This window comes from Lolium rigidum, chromosome 1 (assembly GCF_022539505.1).
Source record: "Lolium rigidum isolate FL_2022 chromosome 1, APGP_CSIRO_Lrig_0.1, whole genome shotgun sequence".
Classification (NCBI taxonomy): Eukaryota; Viridiplantae; Streptophyta; class Magnoliopsida; order Poales; family Poaceae; genus Lolium; species Lolium rigidum.
In genome coordinates this window covers 209,154,255-209,180,168 of record NC_061508.1, presented here as the reverse complement: position 1 = coordinate 209,180,168, position 25,914 = coordinate 209,154,255, and the positions used below count along the sequence as shown (strand labels likewise).

The following is a 25,914-nucleotide window of genomic DNA, read 5'->3' as shown; positions in this document are numbered from 1 at the left end:
ATGCTTCGGTTATTTGTTTCCACCAATTTAATTTGTGATAGCATCAAGTATGAAGTTCTTGATATATGTATTCTATCATATAGGGTGATACACTTAGTTTGCGTTAGGCCACTTTATTTATTCACTTAGCCTAAAATTGCAAACTAGTCAAGGAAAATTTTGTATAATCTATTCACCCCCTCTAGGTTACCGACGTTGAACTTTCAGTTTTCAGTAGTGAACACGTGAACCCTGGTACATCAGATCAGAGTGGCCTAAACTTTACGGCCTCGACGATGAGCCCGTGCTTGGGGTACCACCCCAGCACCTCGAAGCTCACCACCACCCCCTCCTCGGCCGCCACAGTCTCGTCCACACGCAGCCGCCCCATCTCCATCTCTGACCACCCGTCATCCCGTCGCTCCGGCCGCCTCACACCGTCTGCGTCGACCACGCCCCTGAACTTGCGAGGCTCCTCCTCCTCGTTCAGACAGAGGCACACGGCGCGGCTCGACGCCGCACGGCCTCCAACCACCACCGTGGTCTCCTGGTCCGGGAAGCTCAGGCCGCGGTGGCCTACGTCGGCCACGCTGAACACCAGGTACGCCGCGTAGTTGGTGGCCGGTGTCAGCGCCGAGACCGGCAGCCGGCCGTAGATGTCCAGGCCTGTGCAACCCACCAGCTGGGCCACCTCCGGGAACCTGAAATGCAATCATGCATAAATAGTGTCGGAAATTCCGAATTATTTTCCAGTGGGGCGCTCTGATCTCTCACTCTCACCCAGATGTAGACAGCATAGATGAATGATGCGGATTGCTGGATTGTTTACTTATTAAACGGTTGCTTATAGAAATGAGCTTGTTTGACCAGAATTGTTTCGGACGAAATACGCAGTTGCCTCTAGCCGCCGGGCCCTCTGGCGTCTAAGTTTATTTTCTTTCTTTTATTATTTTGAAATGTCACTTTGTGGTTTTGTTCTTCGGAAGCAGTCCGAGTGAGAAGGAGTCAGGCAAGGGCATGTGCGATACCAGCGACATGGCATCTCGAACAATGTTTTCTACATGTACTCCGCATTGGTTTCCGCAAACGTCAAACTGCAATAGCTTTGATCAAATTTATTAAAATATCTTATATATCTACAATACTACGTGGTGAGTGCCTAATCTATACCATACTCAATCGTACTTCATGGTGAATCTAGTGGTATTAATTTAATATTCTAGATGTTGATTTTTTTTATAAACTTAATCAAGTTTACATTGTTTGACTTCAAGAAAATCTAATACGCACCAATTATTTTCGTACCTAAACTACAAAACTTTATAAATATATCGGAATAAATAGCAATCTGTTTGAACATGTATTTTTATTTCGATCATATCTTTTCAAGAGGGAAAAATATAGAGTTCAAATACCTAAATTCCGAAAAGCAATGGAACATCATGATTCACAAAAAAATGTAATGAAAAAACATTAAACTATTTGCATTTCAATACATTTACCATACGCGTCTAACACAAGTATAAAGTATGGTGGAAGAAAATAAACAAAGCTTTCTAAACACGGTGAAACAAATCGTTTTAGAATATAATTTCACCATGAGCCATAAAGTTTTTTAAAGTTTCATCAGGTTTTAAAAGTTGATTTTTAAATATTATCAAAATATATTCAATATTGGTCTTGTTTTAAAGTAGTGTTCACTAGAAACTCATATGTTGAAGTGGTTTCAAATCAGATTTATGGTTCAAAATCTACAATAATTCTAAATTGGGAAAGGAGAGAGTAGGATAACACAATTTCCCATAAAGTATGGAGGAGGGTGTGTGACATGCACGCTATATCGCGTCCACAGTAAATTCGCTCTTAGACTGCTTATAGTGGGAGTAACATAGCTAGTAACATCACACATCTCAAGGCATTTTGGTGACATGACATGCGAATAAATGAAGAAAGAGAGTGAGGTGGTAACTAGCTATGTTACCATAACATCACACACCCCAAGACAAAATGAGTCTACAACATAATAAATGACACAATGCATGACATCACATATAAGTTACTACCCACTATGAAGGTAGTAACCTAGACTAGTAACATGGCATATGTTACTTGTCTAAGTTACTCCCCACTATGAGCAGCCTTATTGATGCATCTCATGTATTAGACAGGTATATTATGATTCAAGGTTGCTCTACAAGAAAGTAAGCATGGCTAATTCTCGGTCTAATGAAAATTGGTTTAATTGTCAGTCAAGTGATGTTATCTCCACAATCTTATACTCTGTACTACATGTTCAATTTCGGATTATGTGAATATTCTTTTACTCTCAACCATATTTTTCGGTTGCAATGAAACTAGTAAATTGAACAACTCAATTGTAACCCACTTGAAACTAAGGGCATGTACAATGGTGATGCACTACAGGAATGGGGCTATATGCCGAGGGCCGGGAACCCACGGCGTAGCCTGCTTTGGCCGTCGACGTAGGCTACGCCGAGGGCCGCCCTCGACATAGCTCATCGGCCTCTAACTTCCTCGGCAAAGCCACTATCGCCGTCGGCGTAGCCAGAGACTTTTGAAAAATTCAAATTTCCCTTTTCCAAAAGAATTCAAAAAAAAATTCGAAAAAGAAAAAATATTTTTTTTCTATATGCCGACGGCAAAACCCTCGGCATAGATTTTTAATTTTTTTAAAATTTTAATTTCTTTTACACAATTTTTTTTCTTTTTTACTTGTTTATCTTTCACCCAATACACTTTTAACTCTAACTACACTTAATCTTAGGTCAAATTACAATCATAGTTAAACTTCCCAGTCGATCACCCATCATCACACTACTCCAGCTTCTTGGTTCCATTCGGATGAGCTTCCATTATAGAATTGACACCTCTTGCTGATAATAATAGCATATCAACCCTATTAACCCTTGAACCGTGATGCACACCTCTTTATTTTTGAATCTCAAACAATTACTTAAGTAGAAAACAATGAATATATAAGTAATAATAATATTGAATTCAAATAGCAATAAAATGATTTTATTTTTTGATCTTTTTTCTATTTAATATGGAATAATTAATATCTTTAAATCAGAAAATCGAAATTCCACAAATAATATGTCTAAATCGATCAGAAAAATGAGAGGAATCTAAATATAACATCCATATCATCATTTGAACCTAAAAATTAGAGGAATCCAAATATGACGCCCAATTTGCCATGTGGCCAAAACGGTCCCCTCGGGAGATGCGAAATGGCCGTATCGGGCGGGCTGGTGCACCGTTCACCAACACGCTGAATGGACAAAAATTAGCACATAAAGTGATGTGCTATAGACCTAAAACCAATTTTTGCGAAATTTATTGAGAGTAAAAGAATATTCACATAATCCGGTCAGTTTTCAGCGGATTCGGCAGGACACCGCAGGAAGCCGCAGAGATTCTCAGATAGCTAGCGCGTACATATGGCATGTGACATGTGGTGCGGAGGCGGTGTCGTACCACTACGTGGAGGTCTCGTGCAATACTAAAATGCGTCCCATGTAGCTGCTTCACAAAAAAAACCCGTTTTGGCACCCCAAAAATGAAAAAAACCATCGCCCATGGGTCGGATTGGAAATCCGCTCCTGGGGCCTTGCTTCCCATCCCAAATACCACGCATATGCCAAATATGGCCTCGTTCTGACAAACTATGCGGTGTCATGGGCAGTTTCCTACTCATTTGCCCTAAAAGCCATAAAACTCCGGACGTGATAGCTCTGTTTGTGAAGGGTTTTCCAAAATAATTTCCGTATCCTAATGCCGACTTTTGGAGTGGTTACTAGGACACATAAAATGATGCCATGCGGCTTCGCGGGATTTTCTGACTTCGTTTAAATTGCCATCTAGCTAAAACGGGCCCCCACGGAGATGCGGTATGGTCGTACCGGGCGCGCTGGTGCACCCGTTTACCATCGCGCTAAACGGAAAAAAATTTGCACATGAAGTGATATGTCATAGACCTAAAAACATTTTCCCCAAAATTTATTGAGCGACGGAATGTGTAGCCCTAGTTCAAATCCGGTCACTTTCCGGATTCGGCGGGACACCGCAGGAAGCCGCATGGATTCCCAGATAGCTAGCGCGCACATATGGCACGTGATACGTGGTGAGAAGGCGGTTTCCTACCACTACCCGGAGGTCTCGCGCAATAATAAAATGCGCCCCATGTAGTTACTTCACAAAAAAAAAACACGTTTTGGCACCCCGAAAATGAAAAAACCATCGCCCATGTGTCGGATTGGAAATCCGCTCCCGGGGACTTGCTTCCCATTTCAGGGACCATGCACGTGCCAATATGGCCACATTCCGATAAACTATGCGGTGTCACAGGCCGTTTCCTACTCATTTTCTCTAAAAGCCATAGAAGTCCGGATGTGATCGATAGCCCTGTTTTTGAAGGGTTTTCCAAAATAATTGACGTATCCTAATTCCGACTTTTGGAGTGGTTAGTAGGATACATAAAATAACGCCATGCGGCTCCGCGGGATTTTCTGACTTCGTTTAAATTGCCATTTGGCCAAAACGGGCCACCAGGGAGATGCGGTATGGCTGTACCGGGCGCGTTGGTGCACCCGTTTACCATCGCGCTAAACGGAAAAAAAATTCGAAGATGAAGTGATATGTCATAGACCTAAAAACATTTTCCCCAAAATTTATTGAGGGACGGAAAGTGTAGCCCTAGTTCAAATCCGGTCACTTTCCAGCGGATTCGGCGGGACACCGCAGGATGCCGCATGGATTCTGATGTCTACGGGAGCTTCTATTCTTGTAGACAGTGTTGGGCCTCCAAGAGCAGAGGTTTGTAGAACAGCAGCAAGTTTCCCTTAAGTGGATCACCCAAGGTTTATCGAACTCGGGGAGGAAGAGGTCAAAGATATCCCTCTCATGCAACCCTGCAACCACAAAGCAAGAAGTCTCTTGTGTCCCCAACACACCTAATAGGTGCACTAGTTCGGCGAAGACATAGTGAAATACAGGTGGTATGAATAAGTAGTAGCAACGGCACCAGAAAAGTGCTTTGCCCAGGACAGTAAACAAGCAGTAGTAACGCAGCAGTAGTAACGCAGCGATAGTAACGCGATAGAAACAAGTAAACAAGCAGCGATAGCGATATTTAGGAACAAGGCCTAGGGATTAGACTTTCACTAGTGGACACTCTCAACATTGATCACATAACAGAATAGATAAATGCATACTCTACACTCTTGTTGGATGATGAACACATTGCGTAGGATTACATGAACCCTCAATGCCGGAGTTAACAAGCTCCACAATAATGCTCATATTTTAGTAACCTTTAGTGTAAGATAGATCAAAAGACTAAACCAAGTACTAGCATAGCATGCACACTTGTCACCTTCATGCATATGTAGGAGGAATAGATCACATCAATATTATCATAGCAATAATTAACTTCGCAATCTACAAGAGATCATGATCATAGCATAAACCAAGTACTAACACGGTGCACACATCTGTCACCTTTGCACACGTGCAGGAGGAATAAAACTACTTTAATAACATTGCTAGAGTAGCACATAGATAAATTGTGATACAAACACATTGCAATCATAAAGAGATATAAATAAGCACCTCACTATGCCATTCAACGAGTGAATAAGTATTCTGTGAAATATAGCCTAAGAGACCCACACGGTGCACACACTGTCACCTTTACACACGTGGGACAAGGAGTCTCCGGAGATCACATAAGTAAAACTCACTTGACTAGCATAATGACATCTAGATTACAAGCATCATCATATGAATCTCAATCATGTAAGGCAACTCATGAGATTATTGTATTGAAGTACATAGGAGAGAGATGAACCACATAGCTACCGGTACAGCCCCGAGCCTCGATGGAGAACTACTCCCTCCTCATGGGAGCAGACAGCGGTGATGAAGATGGCGGTGGAGATGGCAGCGGTGTCGATGGAGAAGCCTTCCGGGGGCACTTCCCCGCTCCGGCAGGGTGCCGGAACAGAGACTCCTGTCCCCGGATCTTGGCTTCGCGATGGCGGCGGCTCGGAAGGTTTTCCGTATCGTGGTTCTTCGCATCGGGGTTTTCGCGACGGAGGCTTTATATAGGCGAAGAGGCGGCGCGAGAGGGTCGAAGGGGTGGCCACACCATAGGCCGGCGCGGCCGGGGCCCGAGCCGCGCCACCCTATCATCCGGGGCCCACGGGGCCCCCTCCGGCGGCTCTCGGGTGTTCCGGATGCTTCCGGTGAAAATAGGAACCCGGGTCTTGATTTCGTCCGATTCCGAGAATATTTCATTACTAGGATTTCGAAACCAAAAACAGCAGAAAACGAGAACCGGCACTTCGGCATCTTGTTAATAGGTTAGTTCCGGAAAATGCACGAATATGACATAAAGTGTGCATAAAACATGTAGGTATCATCAATAATATGGCATAGAACATAAGAAATTATCGATACGTCGGAGACGTATCAAGCATCCCCAAGCTTAGTTCTGCTCGTCCCGAGCAGGTAAAACGATAACAAAGATAATTTCTGAAGTGATATGCCATCATAACCTTGATCATACTATTTGTAAACATATGTAGTGGATGCAGCGATCAAAACAATGGTAATGACATGAGTAAACAAGTGAATCATAAAGCAAAGACTTTTCATGAATTAGTACTTCAAGACAAGCATCAATAAGTCTTGCATAAGAGTTAACTCATAAAGCAATAAATCAAAGTAAAGGTATTGAAGCAACACAAAGGAAGATTAAGTTTCAGCGGTTGCTTTCAACTTGTAACATGTATATCTCATGGATAATTGTCAACATAGAGTAATATAACAAGTACAATATGCAAGTATGTAAGAATCAATGCACGAGTTCACACAAGTGTTTGCTTCTTGAGGTGGAGAGAGAGATAGGTGAACTGACTCAACATAAAAGTAAAAGAATGGTCCTTCAAAGAGGAAAGCATCGATTGCTATATTTGTGCTAGAGCTTTTATTTTGAAAACATGAAACAATTTTGTCAACGGTAGTAATAAAGCATATGAGTTATGTAAATTATATCTTACAAGTTGCAAGTCTCATGCATAGTATACTAATAGTGCCCGCACCTTGTCCTAATTAACTTGGACTACCGGATCTTTGCAATGCACATGTTTTGACCAAGTGTCACAATGGGGTACCTCCATGCCGCCTGTACAAAGGTCTAAGGAGAAAGCTCGCATTTTGGATTTCTCGCTTTTGATTATTCTCAACTTAGACATCCATACCGGGACAACATGGACAACGAGATAATGGACTCCTCTTTAATGCATAAGCATGTGGCAACAATTATTATTCTCATATGAGATTGAGGATATATGTCCAAACTGAAACTTCCACCATGAATCATGGCTTTAGTTAGCGGCCCAAAGTTCTTCTCTAACAATATGCATGCTCCAACCATGAAGGTGGTAGATCTCTCTTGCTTCGGACAAGACGGACATGCATAGCAACTCACAAGATATTCAACAAAGAATAGTTGATGGCGTCCCCGAAACATGGTTATCGCACAACAAGCAACTTAATAAGAGATAAAGTGCATAAGTACATATTCAATACCACAATAGTTTTTAAGCTATTTGTCCCATGAGCTATATATTGCAATGGTGAATGATGGAATTTTAAAGGTAGCACTCAAGCAATTTACTTTGGAATGGCGGAGAAATACCATGTAGTAGGTAGGTATGGTGGACACAAATGGCATAGTGGTTGGTTCAAGTATTTTGGATGCATGAGAAGTATTCCCTCTCGATACAAGGTTTAGGCTAGCAAGGTTATTTGAAACAAACACAAGGATGAACGGTGCAGCAAAACTCACATAAAAGACATATTGTAAACATTATAAGACTCTACACCATCTTCCTTGTTGTTCAAAACTCAATACTAGATATTATCTAGACTCTAGAGAAACCAAATATGCAAACCAAATTAGCAAACTCTAAGTATTTCTTCATTAATAGGTGCAAAGCATATGATGCAAGAGCTTAAACATGAGCACAATAATTGCCAAGTATCACATTATCCAAGACATTATAGCAATTTACTACATGTATCATTTTCCAATTCCAACCATATAACAAATTAACGAAGAAGAAACTTCGCCATGAAAATTAAAAGCTAAGAACACATGTGTTCATATGAACCAGCGGAGCGTGTCTCTCTCCCACACAAGCATTTATTCAAACAAAAACAAAAACAAAAGCACACGGACGCTCCAAGTAAAGTACATAAGATGTGGCCGAATAAAAATATAGTTTCAAGAGAAGGAACCCGATAATTTGTCGATGAAGAAGGGGATGCCTTGGGCATCCCCAAGCTTAGACGCTTGAGTCTTCTTAGAATATGCAGGGGTGAACCACCGGGGCATCCCCAAGCTTAGAGCTTTCACTCTCCTTGATCATAGTATATCATCCTCCTCTCTTGACCCTTGAAAACTTCCTCCACACCAAACTCGAAACAAACTCATTAGAGGGTTAGTGCATAATCAAAAACTCACATGTTCAGAGGTGACACAATCATTCTTAACACTTCTGGACATTGCTCAAAGCTACTGGAAGGTAATGGAACAAAGAAATCCACCCAACACAGCGAAAGAAGCAATGCGAAATAAAAGGCAGAATCTGTCAAAACAGAACAGTCCGTAAAGACGAATTTTAAAAGGGCACCAAACTTGCTCAAATGAAAATGCCCAAATTGAATGAAAGTTGCGTACATATCTGAGGATCACTCACGTAAATTGGCATAATTTTCTGAGTTACTTACAGAGAATTAGACCCAGATTCGTGACAGCAAAGAAATCTAGAACTGCGCAGTAATCCAAATCTAGTATTTACTTTACTATCAAAGACTTTACTTGGCACAACAAAACACAAAACTAAGATAAGGAGAGGTTGCTACAGTAGTAAACAACTTCCAAGACACAAATATAAAACAAAGTACTGTAGCAAAATAACACATGGGTTATCTCCCAAGAAGTTCTTTCTTTATAGCCATTAAGATGGGCTCAGCGAGTTTTAATGATGCACTCGCAAGAAATAGTATTTGAAGCAAAAGAGAGCATCAAGAGGCAAATTCAAAACACATTTAAGTCTAACATGCTTCATATGCATAGGAATCTTGTAAATAAACAAGTTCATGAGGAACAAAGTAACAAGCATAGGAAGATAAAACAAGTGTAGCTTCAAAAATTTCAGCACATAGAGAGGTGTTTTAGTAACATGAAAATTTCTACAACCATATTTTCCTCTCTCATAATAACTTTCAGTAGCAACATGAGCAAACTCAACAATATAACTATCACATAAAGCATTCTTATCATGAGTCTCATGCATAAAATTATTACTCTCCACATAGGCATAGTCAATTTTATTAGTAATAGTGGGAGCAAATTCAACAAAGTAGCTATCATTATTATTCTCATCAAGTGTAGGAGGCATAGTATAATCACAACAAAATTTACTCTCCACAGTAAGTGGCACCAAAAGACCACTATCATTATAATCATCAGAAATAGGAGGCAAAATATCATCAAAGAAAATTTTCTCCTCAATGCTTGGGGGACTAAAAAGATCATGAAAACCAGCTTCCCCAAGCTTAGAACTTTCTATATTATTATCAACAATGGTGTTCAAAGCGTTCATACTAATATTACTACCGACATGCAAATAAGATTTTATAGGTTTTTTAATTTTCGCATCAAACAATCCATGTCTTAAATCAGGAAATAGAATAAGAAGCTCATTGTTGTCCATTATGCCAAACTAGTGTAAACAAGAAACAAAAAGATGCAATTGCAGGATCTAAAGGAAATAGCTTCGAGCACAAACACAATGGCGCCAGAAAAGTACTGTTACCTGGGACCGGAGTATGAGCGCCTTTTTACCTTTCCTCCCCGGCAACGGCGCCAGAAAAGTGCTTGATGTCTACGGGAGCTTCTATTCTTGTAGACAATGTTGGGCCTCCAAGAGCAGAGGTTTGTAGAACAGCAGCAAGTTTCCCTTAAGTGGATCACCCAAGGTTTATCGAACTTAGGGAGGAAGAGGTCAAAGATATCCCTCTCATGCAACCCTGCAACCACAAAGCAAGAAGTCTCTTGTGTCCCCAACACACCTAATAGGTGCACTAGTTCGGCGAAGAGATAGTGAAATACAGGTGGTATGAATAAGTAGTAGCAACGGCACCGAGAAAAGTGCTTTGCCCGGGACGATAAACAAGCAGTGAGTAACGCAGCAGTAGTAACGCAGTAAAACAGTAAACAAGCAGCGATAGCGGTATTTAGGAACAAGGCCTAGGGATTAGACTTTCACTAGTGGACACTCTCAACATTGATCACATAACAGAATAGATAAATGCATACTCTACACTCTTGTTGGATGATGAACACATTGCGTAGGATTAAACCCTCAATGCCGGAGTTAACAAGCTCCACAATAATGCTCATATTTTAGTAACCTTTAGTGTAAGATAGATCAAAAGACTAAACCAAGTACTAGCATAGCATGCACACTGTCACCTTCATGCATATGTAGGAGGAATAGATCACATCAATATTATCATAGCAATAATTAACTTCGCAATCTACAAGAGATCATGATCATAGCATAAACCAAGTACTAACACGGTGCACACACTGTCACCTTTGCACACGTGCGAGGAGGAATAAAACTACTTTAATAACATTGCTAGAGTAGCACATAGATAAATTGTGATACAAACACATTGCAATCATAAAGAGATATAAATAAGCACCTCACTATGCCATTCAACGGTGAATAAGTATTCTGTGAAATATAGCCTAAGAGACCCACACGGTGCACACACTTGTCACCTTTACACACGTGGGACAAGGAGTCTCCAGGAGATCACATAAGTAAAACTCACTTGACTAGCATAATGACATCTAGATTACAAGCATCATCATATGAATCTCAATCATGTAAGGCAGCTCATGAGATTATTGTATTGAAGTACATAGGAGAGAGATGAACCACATAGCTACCGGTACAGCCCCGAGCCTCGATGGAGAACTACTCCCTCCTCATGGGAGCGAGCAGCGGTGATGAAGATGGCGGTGGAGATGGCAGCGGTGTCGATGGAGAAGCCTTCGGGGCACTTCCCCGCTCCGGCAGGGTGCCGGAACAGAGACTCTGTCCCCCGGATCTTGGCTTCGCGATGGCGGCGGCTGCGGAAGGTTTTCCGTATCGTGGTTCTTCGCATCGGGGTTTTCGCGACGGAGGCTTTATATAGGCGAAGAGGCGGCGCGGGGAGGGTCGAAGGGGTGGCCACACCATAGGCTGGCGCGGCCGGGGCCCGAGCCGCGCCACCCTATCATCCGGGGCCCACGGGGCCCCCTCCGGCGGCTCTCGGGTGTTCTGGATGCTTCCGGTGAAAATAGGAACCCGGGTCTTGATTTCGTCCGATTCCGAGAATATTTCGTTACTAGGATTTACGAAACCAAAAACAGCGAGAAAACAGGAGCCGCACTTCGGCATCTTGTTAATAGGTTAGTTCCAGAAAATGCACGAATATGACATAAAGTGTGCATAAAACATGTAGGTATCATCAATAATATGGCATAGAACATAAGAAATTATCGATACGTCGGAGACGTATCAGATTCCCAGATAGCTAGCGCGCACATATGGCATGTGATATGTGGTGCGAAGGCGGTGTCCTACCACTACGCGGAGGTCTCACGCAATTCTAAAATGCGCCCCATGTAGCTTCTTCACAAAAAAAACCGGTTTTGGCACCCCGAAAATGAAAAAACCATCGCCCATGGGTCGGATTGGAAATCCGCTCCTGGGGCCTTGCTTCCCATTCCAGGGACCACACACGTGCCAAATATGGCCTCGTTCCGACAAACTATGCGGTGTCACGGGCCGTTTCCTACTCATTTGCCCAAAAAGCCATAAAACTCCAGACTTGATAGCCCTGTTCGTGAAGGGTTTTCCAAAATAATTTCCGTATCTCAATTCCATCTTTTGGAGTGGTTACTAGGACACATAAAATTATGCCATGCGGCTCCGCGAGATTTTCCGACTTCGTTTAAATTGCCATCCGGCTAAAACGGAACTCGAGGACATATAATAAACTGATTGAACTGTTTCTATGTTAACATGGTACTGTACATGATTCAAATATGCATGATTTTGACATAAACGGATAGAGGATGTTTTTCTGAACATTTTGATATCTCATACGCATTTTTCTAACATCATATGAATTAGTTATGATTTTTACAAAATTAGACAAATTTGAAAAATTGCCTACGCCGAGGGTGGTCGTCGGCGTAGCCCTGTCTACGCCTAGGGCCAAAGATATGCCGAGGGCTGCCCTCGGCGTAGACCTCGATACGCCGAGGGTCGAAAGGGCAGGCTGGCCTGGTCGTACCATACGCCGACGGCCCCGACTTTTGGCCGTCGGCGTATAGCCTGGCCCTCGGCGTAGCCTCCCTTTCCTGTAGTGATGAGTCGGCTGTCCGTAAGAGGTAGTTATAGGTGATTTTGGTGATGTGGAGAAAAGAGAATGAGGAGAGAGAAGGAGACTGCTACGTAAAGTTCGAGACAGTCCGTAGGCTTCTTACGGACAGCTTACGGACACCATTTTTATTGTTGTATGGAGGGTGTCTATAATTTATACTCACATATAGCTATGACTAAAAATAGACAACTTACAGACAGGCTATTGTATACACTGTCTATACCATTGTCTACAGATTACATGGAGTAGTACTATCTGTCTAAACCAATGTACATGCCCTAAACAATGTTACTTACAACTCGCTTGTAACTTGATACTGTTTTAGCAAAACCAACTTTCTGTACGGTTGGGATGCATGCGTCAATCTTAGGTGTATGTATGGATGCTATCATACTTCTATAAGTTTTTGGTGTGCGAGATTTCTATGAATAGCTTCATAGCTTGTTTGTGAGTTCAGTGCTAGCTGGACGCGCGTAAGAAGAAAATCCGCGAGATCTTTACTTTTCTATGCATGTGTGCTTTCTGGTGTTTTTTATTTTGTTCGAGAGATCCCGATCCGTGATGGAAGCATCCGTTGACACGATAAAAAAATAATGGTGTTTATAAAGAAGGGTATGTCTATGTCTAAGTTGACTGAGATTTTCTTAAGTCTCAGTCATCTCAGAAAAAGTGCAACTGCACTTCAAACAAAAGTGCAACTCGGTCCAGTTGCACATTTCTGACAGAAAAGCGCAATTGCACCTTTTTAGCAGAAAAGTGCAACTCAAATACTTTTTTGTAAATGACTTAGACTTAAGAAAAGCTCAGTTAACTAAGACATAGCAAAACCGTATAAAGAAACACGATTGGACGCGATACACAACCAGTTCACCACTCCCACTCTCTACATGTATGATGTACTGACACTCGAAAAAATGGTAAATTTGTAAGATTAAAAAGAACCATGGCAATATGGCATCGAGCAATTGATTAGGCACATGCATAAACTGCGGGGCAGGATCGATAGTGCATGATCTGTAGTAGTCAGGAAATTAACTAGGAGAGTAAGGGTGTGTTTGGTAGCTCGGGCCAACTCAGAAAATCTCATCTCAACAGAGAATTTAGAAGATACATCTGTTTGTTAGCCCGGGTCAGTGCATCTGGGCTATGCCCATCTCATACTAAAAAGCCTCCTCAGCCAAGCCCGGTTGTGAAGCTCAGATCGAGCTTCACAACCCGGCCGGGCTGAGCTCATCCCGCAAAGTGGCCAAAGCATCGACCCCACGCACCCCCAGACTCCCACCCACACGAAAAAGCCGACTCATTTTTTCCTTCGGACGCTCTCCAACAGCATCCCGACCGCGACCGCCCTCCTCATCGCTGCACACCGGCCGCCCTCCTCATCACGGCACGCTGGCCGTCGCCCTCCGCTGCATGTCGGCCGGCCCAGACCCACGGCATAACGTCCCAGCGCCGCCCGCTGCCGCCCAAGGTCGCCCAGCGCTGCCCGCCGACGCCCAAGGTCGCCCAGCGGCCCGCCGACGCCCAAGGTCGCCCAGCGCTGCCCGCTGTCGTCCAAGGTCGCTCGCCGCCGCCCAAGGTCGCTCGCCGCCGCCCGCAGCCGCCCGCCACCGCCCAAGGCCGCCCAACACCGGCCACCGCGCCACCCAACACGAGTCAATGCGTGAGATGAGATCTGAGGGCCTGATTGATTTTCTCTCTCTCTGTTTCAGGGTCTTTTTGCTAAAGAGCTGGACTATTTTGTAAAACTGCTATGAGACCTGCTCATCTCAGCACAAATTGTACCAAACAACATCCCATATGAGAATAGCTCAACACCTACGGGGCTATCAAACATGTGATGAGTCTCACCTCAGCTTAGCTAGGGTGAGCATGTATAATAAGAGATATACTATATTCTGAGTTGATCCGGGCTACCAAACACACCCTAAAAGAATACGATGATCCCAAATTTAATCATGCACCTGGAGAGCGGGTGAGGCGTCCATCTCCAGCTGAACTCGCCGTCGTCCCACGACAGGCTCAGCTTCCTCGCCGACAGCGCCACGCACTTGGCGCCGCTCCCCCTCGCCAGCCACACCGCCGTGTCGCAGCCGTCGCCGACCTGGACGGCGTTGTCGGAGAGGCGGAGGTAGGCTTTCTTCTTAGACGACGGCGGCGGCGAGCGGCCGGAGCTGGAGCGCAGGAGGATGGCGAGGTAGTCCGCCGGGACAAAGCGCTCCCGTGTCGCACTCGGTGACACGGCAGCGCAGCGGCAGACGTCACGAGGGGAGGTGAGCGCCAGCACGTGGGCCACGCAGCTCACCGGGAGGTCGTCGAATCGGGTGGTCTCCTCCATCGCCGTCGCCATGTCAGTGGTGTCCATCCTTTTTCTTTGCTTAGCCTCTTTGGTTTCTTCGGAGATGGTGATCCCGAATAGTACCTGCTTTGTCCGGGGATCTATATTGTCGCACTGCCTGTTTATAGGTGGCACAGTGTGGCACTGCCTCTAGTCTTTTTTTTTGACACTGTGGCACTGCCTCTAGTCGATGTAGTTGAGTCGTCGCATTTCCGACTACTGACTTTAACATGCAATATACGGAGTACCTGCATTAATAACCGTCTAAGAACATTGTTCATCCGAAGATACTACCTCCGGCCCGGTTTACAAATCCTACGTGTGTCCCTAGGTCTCAAATTTAACTAACGGGATATATACTACAAAATATATATCATTGAAAAGTTCATATGTTGTACTTTTTAATGCCATAATTTTTGTAGTGTCAATCTTATATTATATTAGTTAAATTGACGATCTTAGGATAAGCGTAGGTCCTGTAAATCGGGACGGAGGGAGTATATATAAAACATGCATTACGGGATGACATTATTTTTTTCCAACTTTTGTCAAAAGATTCTAGATCTATGGGTTAGAAAAGAGAGCAAATTGTTATCTTCCAGTAAAAAGGCGATGTAATGGCATATGTTTGGACATGGATAATACTAAGCGGTAACCTATTGTGACCATCTGGTCACCAACATTACAACAGTAATTGTGATCACCGAGCCAATGATCACCTCAACCCGTAATATGTGGACGGCAACGTGCTGATGGTTGTAATAGGTGAGGTAAGGGAATGAATAGCTCTTGTGCGGCGTTTTTTCAGCTATATTGGATGAAACAGAATATATTTCTCAGAAATCCTTCTTCCGCGATGTTTCTCCTTGCCCAAATAGCCTAGATGCGACACATGCCTTAAACAGAAGAGGCATTGTTAGAAATTTGAATTATGTGAGCCCAGCTGGATCCAGTACTCATCCACATCCGCTGGTCCAACACACCTTATCTGACTCAGCGCTGGAATCATGCACCTTGTCCGACTCAACACTGGACCCACTCACCTTATACTAGAGCCCGGTTACGTTCATGCACCCGTGCCCCGCCCACGGCCACCCATTTCATCCCCTTCCCCACCCAGTCTTTGTATTCTCCGGTGACGAGGCGCGCGATGACGGCCAGCGAGATATGTCGACATCTAGTTCAGTCTCCTGCCCGTCATGGCCCGAGTATGGCGTTGCACCTATGACCAACTATCTAGACCGCCCACTCGTCGCGCCATTGAAGCGATTGGTCACAATGGTGGACAAGAATGTCAATTTAGGCCGAGAATTTGTGAAACACGAGAACAAGCCAGACCCGGAAAAAGTTTGATTAGAGTTCTCAATTGGCCGTTTTCTCAGTTTTCTTTTGATTTCTTGATTTTCCTCCAATTTGGAATTTAGGGTTCATGTGTTCTTTTTTAGATTGTGAAGAAATATAGCTATTTTGAGTGGATTGATAAAAGGAGCAAGTTGGGCTGTGGTCTGTCAAGAATTGTGAGCAAATGTACACACAAACAAACAAAAAAATCCCTCCAAACTTCGGCGGAAATTCTTTTATTCACCCGTGTAGCTTGCAACACCCATGATTCTCTTCGGCTAAGAATAATTTGGACTGGTTGGATGAAATGAACTTACACCTTGTGCACAACTACTACCTCCATCTCATAAAAGACAGCGTGCATGTATTTCTAGTCAAAGGTTATCATCCTATAACTACCAAATAGACATCAATACATTTAGCGCAGAACATATTTTCTAGTATATTTGTTACACATTGTTGATATTTGGATTTTTTCCCAAAAAGTTGTCAAATTACAACACATTGAATTTTGACCAATTTTTATATGTCCTGTTTCATGAAAATGGATTTGACTAACGCTAATGGCACTTCCATTAGGTTGGCGTCTAGCAGAAATGGACCCCCATCAAAACCTCTGCGCCTAGCCTAGAATTTTATTTTTATCTATTCACCGAGTCTTGGCATCAAATTTTCATCATGATCACATAAGTCTTGAAACACATTATAAACTCATCCATGCTTGGAAATAACTTCCCCACTGCAATAACAAGGTTTTCCTTGTCATAGGAAGTTACCAACTCATCATCATGTGCATCATCTCTCATCAACTCTCCATCAACATCTTCAAAAAAGATGTATGTTACCATCATTAAACATATTGCCTTCATCCCTCTCGTTATATTTTATCTCTATCATCTACTGTAATACCAAAAAAAATTTGCCATGCAATGACCAAATCAGTACGGTCATGTGTAACTCTACTGAATTCAATGAATACAAACAACAGCCCCTGCATTTGCATCACCATCAGGCCCTCAAGCTATCACTGCCACTTCAGTACGTATGGACACTATCAACCTCTGTGAAGCCCAATCATGCATGGTATGCCATCTATGAAGCCAATTTTCACCCAAATTACCGATAATGGTTGTGCGGTACATGGATTGTCTGAGTATCGATGAGTCTTTACTACTCCTTTCGGTCCTTTTTAATTGAATTAAATTTAGTATACACTAGTACTAAATCCGAGTCAATAAAAGAGCTCTCACTGGGTGGTGGTGATTCCGGTAAAGTCCTCCCTGATTAAGCCATGCATTGATAGTTTGATGTACAACACGTGGATCCGGCCGACGGCCGAGGCCCTGCTACATCAGATTAGAGTGGCCGATAGCATCAAGTATGAAGTTCTTGATATATGTATTCTATCATATAGGGTGATACACTTAGTTTGCGTTAGGCCACTTTATTTATTCACTTAGCCTAAAATTGCAAACTAGTCAAGGAAAATTTTGTATAATCTATTCACCCCCTCTAGGTTACCGACGTTGAACTTTCAGTTTTCAGTAGTGAACACGTGAACCCTGGTACATCAGATCAGAGTGGCCTAAACTTTACGGCCTCGACGATGAGCCCGTGCTTGGGGTACCACCCCAGCACCTCGAAGCTCACCACCACCCCCTCCTCGGCCGCCACAGTCTCGTCCACACGCAGCCGCCCCATCTCCATCTCTGACCACCCGTCATCCCGTCGCTCCGGCCGCCTCACACCGTCTGCGTCGACCACGCCCCTGAACTTGCGAGGCTCCTCCTCCTCGTTCAGACAGAGGCACACGGCGCGGCTCGACGCCGCACGGCCTCCAACCACCACCGTGGTCTCCTGGTCCGGGAAGCTCAGGCCGCGGTGGCCTACGTCGGCCACGCTGAACACCAGGTACGCCGCGTAGTTGGTGGCCGGTGTCAGCGCCGAGACCGGCAGCCGGCCGTAGATGTCCAGGCCTGTGCAACCCACCAGCTGGGCCACCTCCGGGAACCTGAAATGCAATCATGCATAAATAGTGTCGGAAATTCCGAATTATTTTCCAGTGGGGCGCTCTGATCTCTCACTCTCACCCAGATGTAGACAGCATAGATGAATGATGCGGATTGCTGGATTGTTTACTTATTAAACGGTTGCTTATAGAAATGAGCTTGTTTGACCAGAATTGTTTCGGACGAAATACGCAGTTGCCTCTAGCCGCCGGGCCCTCTGGCGTCTAAGTTTATTTTCTTTCTTTTATTATTTTGAAATGTCACTTTGTGGTTTTGTTCTTCGGAAGCAGTCCGAGTGAGAAGGAGTCAGGCAAGGGCATGTGCGATACCAGCGACATGGCATCTCGAACAATGTTTTCTACATGTACTCCGCATTGGTTTCCGCAAACGTCAAACTGCAATAGCTTTGATCAAATTTATTAAAATATCTTATATATCTACAATACTACGTGGTGAGTGCCTAATCTATACCATACTCAATCGTACTTCATGGTGAATCTAGTGGTATTAATTTAATGTTCTAGATGTTGATTTTTTTTATAAACTTAATCAAGTTTACATTGTTTGACTTCAAGAAAATCTAATACGCACCAATTATTTTCGTACCTAAACTAGAAAACTTTATAAATATATCGGAATAAATAGCAATCTGTTTGAACATGTATTTTTATTTCGATCATATCTTTTCAAGAGGGAAAAATATAGAGTTCAAATACCTAAATTCCGAAAAGCAATGAAACATCATGATTCACAAAAAAATGTAATGAAAAAACATTAAACTATTTGCATTCCAATACATTTACCATACGCGTCTAACACAAGTATAAAGTATGGTGGAAGAAAATAAACAAAGCTTTCTAAACACGGTGAAACAAATCGTTTTAGAATATAATTTCACCATGAGCCATAAAGTTTTTTAAAGTTTCATCAGGTTTTAAAAGTTGATTTTTAAATATTATCAAAATATATTCAATATTGGTCTTGTTTTAAAGTAGTGTTCACTAGAAACTCATATGTTGAAGTGGTTTCAAATCAGATTTATGGTTCAAAATCTAGAATAATTCTAAATTGGGAAAGGAGAGAGTAGGATAACACAATTTCCCATAAAGTATGGAGGAGGGTGTGTGACATGCACGCTATATCGCGTCCACAGTAAATTCGCTCTTAGACTGCTTATAGTGGGAGTAACATAGCTAGTAACATCACACATCTCAAGGCATTTTGGTGACATGACATGCGAATAAATGAAGAAAGAGAGTGAGGTGGTAACTAGCTATGTTACCATAACATCACACACCCCAAGACAAAATGAGTCTACAACATAATAAATGACACAATGCATGACATCACATATAAGTTACTACCCACTATGAAGGTAGTAACCTAGACTAGTAACATGGCATATGTTACTTGTCTAAGTTACTCCCCACTATGAGCAGCCTTATTGATGCATCTCATGTATTAGACAGGTATATTATGATTCAAGTTTGCTCTACAAGAAAGTAAGCATGGCTAATTCTCGGTCTAATGAAAATTGGTTTAATTGTCAGTCAAGTGATGTTATCTCCACAATCTTATACTCTGTACTACATGTTCAATTTCGGATTATGTGAATATTCTTTTACTCTCAACCATATTTTTCGGTTGCAATGAAACTAGTAAATTGAACAACTCAATTGTAACCCACTTGAAACTAAGGGCATGTACAATGGTGATGCACTACAGGAATGGGGCTATATGCCGAGGGCCGGGAACCCACGGCGTAGCCTGCTTTGGCCGTCGACGTAGGCTACGCCGAGGGCCGCCCTCGACATAGCTCCTCGGCCTCTAACTTCCTCGGCAAAGCCACTATCGCCGTCGGCGTAGCCCGAGACTTTTGAAAAATTCAAATTTCCCTTTTCCAAAAGAATTCAAAAAAAATTCGAAAAAGAAAAAATATTTTTTTTCTATATGCCGACGCCAAAACCCTCGGCATAGACTTTTAATTTTTTAAAATTTTAATTTCTTTTACACAATTTTTTTTCTTTTTTACTTGTTTATCTTTCACCCAATACACTTTTAACTCTAACTACACTTAATCTTAGGTCAAATTACAATCATAGTTAAACTTCCCAGTCGATCACCCATCATCACACTACTCCGAGCTTCTTGGTTCCATTCGGATGAGCTTCCATTATAGAATTGACACCTCTTGCTGATAATAATAGCATATCAACCCTATTAACCCTTGAACCGTGATGCACACCTCTTTATTTTTGAATCTCAAACAATTACTTAAGTAGAAAACAATGAATATATAAGTAATAATAATATTGAATTCAAATAGCAATAAAATGATTTTATTTTTTGATCTTTTTTCTATTTAATATGGAATAATTAATATCTTTAAATCAGAAAATCGAAATTCCACAAATAATATGTCTAAATCGATCAGAAAAATGAGAGGAATCTAAATATAACATCCATATCATCATTTGAACCTAAAAATTAGAGGAATCCAAATATGATGCCCAATTTGCCATGTGGCCAAAACGGTCCCCTCGGGAGATGCGAAATGGCCGTATCGGGCGGGCTGGTGCACCGTTCACCAACACGCTGAACGGACAAAAATTAGCACATAAAGTGATGTGCTATAGACCTAAAACCAATTTTTGGGAAATTTATTGAGAGTAAAAGAATATTCACATAATCCGGTCAGTTTCCAGCGGATTCGGCAGGACACCGCAGGAAGCCGCAGAGATTCTCAGATAGCTAGCGCGTACATATGGCATGTGACATGTGGTGCGGAGGCGGTGTCGTACCACTACGTGGAGGTCTCGTGCAATACTAAAATGCGTCCCATGTAGCTGCTTCACAAAAAAAACCCGTTTTGGCACCCCAAAAATGAAAAAACCATCGCCCATGGGTCGGATTGGAAATCCGCTCCTGGGGCCTTGCTTCCCATCCCAAATACCACGCATATGCCAAATATGGCCTCGTTCCGACAAACTATGCGGTGTCATGGGCAGTTTCCTACTCATTTGCCCTAAAAGCCATAAAACTCCGGACGTGATAGCTCTGTTTGTGAAGGGTTTTCCAAAATAATTTCCGTATCCTAATGCCGACTTTTGGAGTGGTTACTAGGACACATAAAATGATGCCATGCGGCTTCGCGGGATTTTCTGACTTCGTTTAAATTGCCATCTGGCTAAAACGGGCCCCCACGGAGATGCGGTATGGTCGTACCGGGCGCGCTGGTGCACCCGTTTACCATCGCGCTAAACGGAAAAAAATTCGCACATGAAGTGATATGTCATAGACCTAAAAAAATTTTCCCCAAAATTTATTGAGCGACGGAATGTGTAGCCCTAGTTCAAATCCGGTCACTTTCCAGCGGATTCGGCGGGACACCGCAGGAAGCCGCATGGATTCCCAGATAGCTAGCGCGCACATATGGCACGTGATATGTGATGAGAAGGCGGTTTCCTACCACTACGCGGAGGTCTCGCGCAATAATAAAATGCGCCCCATGTAGTTACTTCACAAAAAAAAACACGTTTTGGCACCCCGAAAATGAAAAAACCATCGCCCATGTGTCGGATTGGAAATCCGCTCCCGGGGACTTGCTTCCCATTTCAGGGACCATGCACGTGCCAATATGGCCTCATTCCGATATACTATGCGGTGTCACGGGCCGTTTCCTACTCATTTTCTCTAAAAGCCATAGAAGTCCGGATGTGATCGATAGCCCTGTTTTTGAAGGGTTTTCCAAAATAATTGACGTATCCTAATTCCGACTTTTGGAGTGGTTAGTAGGATACATAAAATAACGCCATGCGGCTCCGCGGGATTTTCTGACTTCGTTTAAATTGCCATTTGGCCAAAACGGGCCACCAGGGAGATGCGGTATGGCTGTACCGGGCGCGCTGGTGCACCCGTTTACCATCGCGCTAAACGGAAAAAAAATTCGAAGATGAAGTGATATGTCATAGACCTAAAAACATTTTCCCCAAAATTTATTGAGGGACGGAAAGTGTAGCCCTAGTTCAAATCCGGTCACTTTCCAGCGGATTCGGCGGGACACCGCAGGATGCCGCATGGATTCCCAGATAGCTAGCGCGCACATATGGCATGTGATATGTGGTGCGAAGGCGGTGTCCTACCACTACGCGGAGGTCTCACGCAATACTAAAATGCGCCCCATGTAGCTTCTTCACAAAAAAAACCGGTTTTGGCACCCCGAAAATGAAAAAACCATCGCCCATGGGTCGGATTGGAAATCCGCTCCTGGGGCCTTGCTTCCCATTCCAGGGACCACACACGTGCCAAATATGGCCTCGTTCCGACAAACTATGCGGTGTCACGGGCCGTTTCCTACTCATTTGCCCAAAAAGCCATAAAACTCCAGACTTGATAGCCCTGTTCGTGAAGGGTTTTCCAAAATAATTTCCGTATCTCAATTCCATCTTTTGGAGTGGTTACTAGGACACATAAAATTATGCCATGCGGCTCCGCGAGATTTTCTGACTTCGTTTAAATTGCCATCTGGCTAAAACGGAACCTGAGGACATATAAGAAACTGATTGAACTGTTTCTATGTTAACATGGTACTGTACATGATTCAAATATGCATGATTTTGACATAAACGGATAGAGGATGTTTTTCTGAACATTTTGATATCTCATACGCATTTTTCTAACATCATATGAATTAGTTATGATTTTTACAAAATTAGACAAATTTGAAAAATTGCCTACGCCGAGGGTGGTCGTCGGCGTAGCCCTGTCTACGCCTAGGGCCAAAGATATGCCGAGGGCTGCCCTCGGCGTAGACCTCGATACGCCGAGGGTCGAAAGGGCAGGCTGGCCTGGTCGTACCATACGCCGACGGCCCCGACTTTTGGCCGTCGGCGTATAGCCTGGCCCTCGGCGTAGCCTCCCTTTCCTGTAGTGATGAGTCAGCTGTCTGTAAGAGGTAGTTATAGGTGATTTTGGTGATGTGGAGAAAAGAGAATGAGGAGAGAGAAGGAGGCTGTCTGTAAAGTTCGAGACAGTCTGTAGGCTTCTTACAGACAGCTTACAGACACCATTTTTATTGTTGTATGGAGGGTGTCTATAATTTATACTCACATATAGCTATGACTAAAAATAGACAACTTACAGACAGGCTATTGTATACACTGTCTATACCATTGTCTACAGATTACATGGAGTAGTACTATCTGTCTAAACCAATGTACATGCCCTAAACAATGTTACTTACAACTCGCTTGTAACTTGATACTGTTTTAGCAAAACCAACTTTTTGTACGGTTGGGATGCATGCGTCAATCTTAGGTGTATGTATGGATGCTATCATACTTCTATAAGTTTTTGGTGTGCGAGATTTCTATGAATAGCTTCATAGCTTGTTTGTGAGTTCAGTGCTAGCTGGACGCGCGTAAGAAGAAAATCCGCGAGATCTTTACTTTTCTATGCATGTGTGCTTTCTGGTGTTTTTTATTTTGTTCGAGAGATCCCGATCCGTGATGGAAGCATCCGTTGACACGATAAAAAAATAATGGTGTTTATAAAGAAGGGTATGTCTATGTCTAAGTTGACTGAGATTTTCTTAAGTCTCAGTCATCTCAGAAAAGTGCAACTGCACTTCAAACAAAAGTGCAACTCGGTCCAGTTGCACATTTCTGACAGAAAAGTGCAATTGCACCTTTTTAGCAGAAAAGTGCAACTCAAATACTTTTTTGTAAATGACTTAGACTTAAGAAAAGCTCAGTTAACTAAGACATAGCAAAACCGTATAAAGAAACACGATTGGACGCGATACACAACCAGTTCACCACTCCCACTCCCTACATGTATGATGTACTGACACTCGAAAAAATGGTAAATTTGTAAGATTAAAAAGAACCATGGCAATATGGCATCGAGCAATTGATTAGGCACATGCATAAACTGCGGGGCAGGATCGATAGTGCATGATCTGTAGTAGTCAGGAAATTAACTAGGAGAGTAAGGGTGTGTTTGGTAGCTCGGGCCAACTCAGAAAATCTCATCTCAACAGAGAATTTAGAAGATACATCTGTTTGTTAGCCCGGGTCAGTGCATCTGGGCTATGCCCATCTCATACTAAAAGCCTCCTCAGCCAAGCCCGGTTGTGAAGCTCAGATCGAGCTTCACAACCCGGCCGGGCTGAGCTCATCCCGCAAAGTGGCCAAAGCATCGACCCCACGCACCCCCAGACTCCCAACCGCACGAAAAAGCCGACTCATTTTTTCCTTCGGACGCTCTCCAACAGCATCCCGACGGCGACCGCCCTCCTCATCGCTGCACACCGGCCGCCCTCCTCATCACGGCACGCTGGCCGTCGCCCTCCGCTGCATGTCGGCCGGCCCAGACCCACGGCATAACGTCCCAGCGCCGCCCGCTGCCGCCCAAGGTCGCCCAGCGCTGCCCGCCGACGCCCAAGGTCGCCCAGCGGCCCGCCGACGCCCAAGGTCGCCCAGCGCTGCCCGCTGTCGTCCAAGGTCGCTCGCCGCCGCCCAAGGTCGCTCGCCGCCGCCCGCAGCCGCCCGCCACCGCCCAAGGCCGCCCAACACCGGCCACCGCGCCACCCAACACGAGTCAATGCGTGAGATGAGATCTGAGGGCCTGATTGATTTTCTCTCTCTCTCTCTGTTTCAGGGTCTTTTTGCTAAAGAGCTGGACTATTTTGTAAAACTGCTATGAGACCTGCTCATCTCAGCACAAATTGTACCAAACAACATCCCATATGAGAATAGCTCAACACATACGGGGCTACCAAACATGTGATGAGTCTCACCTCAGCTTAGCTAGGGTGAGCATGTATAATAAGAGATATACTATATTCTGAGTTGATCCGGGCTACCAAACACACCCTAAAAGAATACGATGATCCCAAATTTAATCATGCACCTGGAGAGCGGGTGAGGCGTCCATCTCCAGCTGAACTCGCCGTCGTCCCACGACAGGCTCAGCTTCCTCGCCGACAGCGCCACGCACTTGGCGCCGCTCCCCCTCGCCAGCCACACCGCCGTGTCGCAGCCGTCGCCGACCTGGACGGCGTTGTCGGAGAGGCGGAGGTAGGCTTTCTTCTTAGACGACGGCGGCGGCGAGCGGCCGGAGCTGGAGCGCAGGAGGATGGCGAGGTAGTCCGCCGGGACAAAGCGCTCCCAGACGGTGTCGCACTCGGTGACACGGCAGCGCAGCGGCAGACGTCACGAGGGGAGGTGAGCGCCAGCACGTGGGCCACGCAGCTCACCGGGAGGTCGTCGAATCGGGTGGTCTCCTCCATCGCCGTCGCCATGCCAGTGGTGTCCATCCTTTTTCTTTGCTTAGCCTCTTTGGTTTCTTCGGAGATGGTGATCCCGAATAGTACCTGCTTTGTCCGGGGATCTATATTGTCGCACTGCCTCTAGTCGATGTAGTTGAGTCGTCGCATTTCCGACTACTGACTTTAACATGCAATATACGGAGTACCTGCATTAATAACCGTCTAAGAACATTGTTCATTCCAAGATACTACCTCCGGCCCGGTTTACAAGTCCTACGTGTATCCCTACGTCTCAAATTTAACTAACGGGATATATACTACAAAATATATATCATTGAAAAGTTCATATGTTGTACTTTTTAATGCCATAATTTTTGTAGTGTCAATCTTATATTATATTAGTTAAATTGACGATCTTAGGATAAGCGTAGGTCCTG

General features: G+C 43.9%; 1 protein-coding gene and 1 pseudogene across 1 annotated transcript; both read right to left on the bottom strand.

Moving 5' to 3' along the window:
• Nucleotides 1-244: 244 nt before the first annotated feature.
• Nucleotides 245-14,884, bottom strand: LOC124683036 (putative F-box protein PP2-B12). The gene is made up of 2 exons (XM_047217614.1): nt 14,484-14,884; nt 245-680 (listed from the first exon to the last, which is right to left on the bottom strand). The coding sequence occupies exons 1-2, from the start codon at nt 14,882-14,884 to the stop codon at nt 245-247; spliced, it is 837 nt and encodes a 278-aa protein (XP_047073570.1).
• Nucleotides 14,885-17,773: 2,889 nt separating this feature from the next.
• Nucleotides 17,774-25,546, bottom strand: LOC124683035 (annotated as a pseudogene).
• Nucleotides 25,547-25,914: the final 368 nt, after the last annotated feature.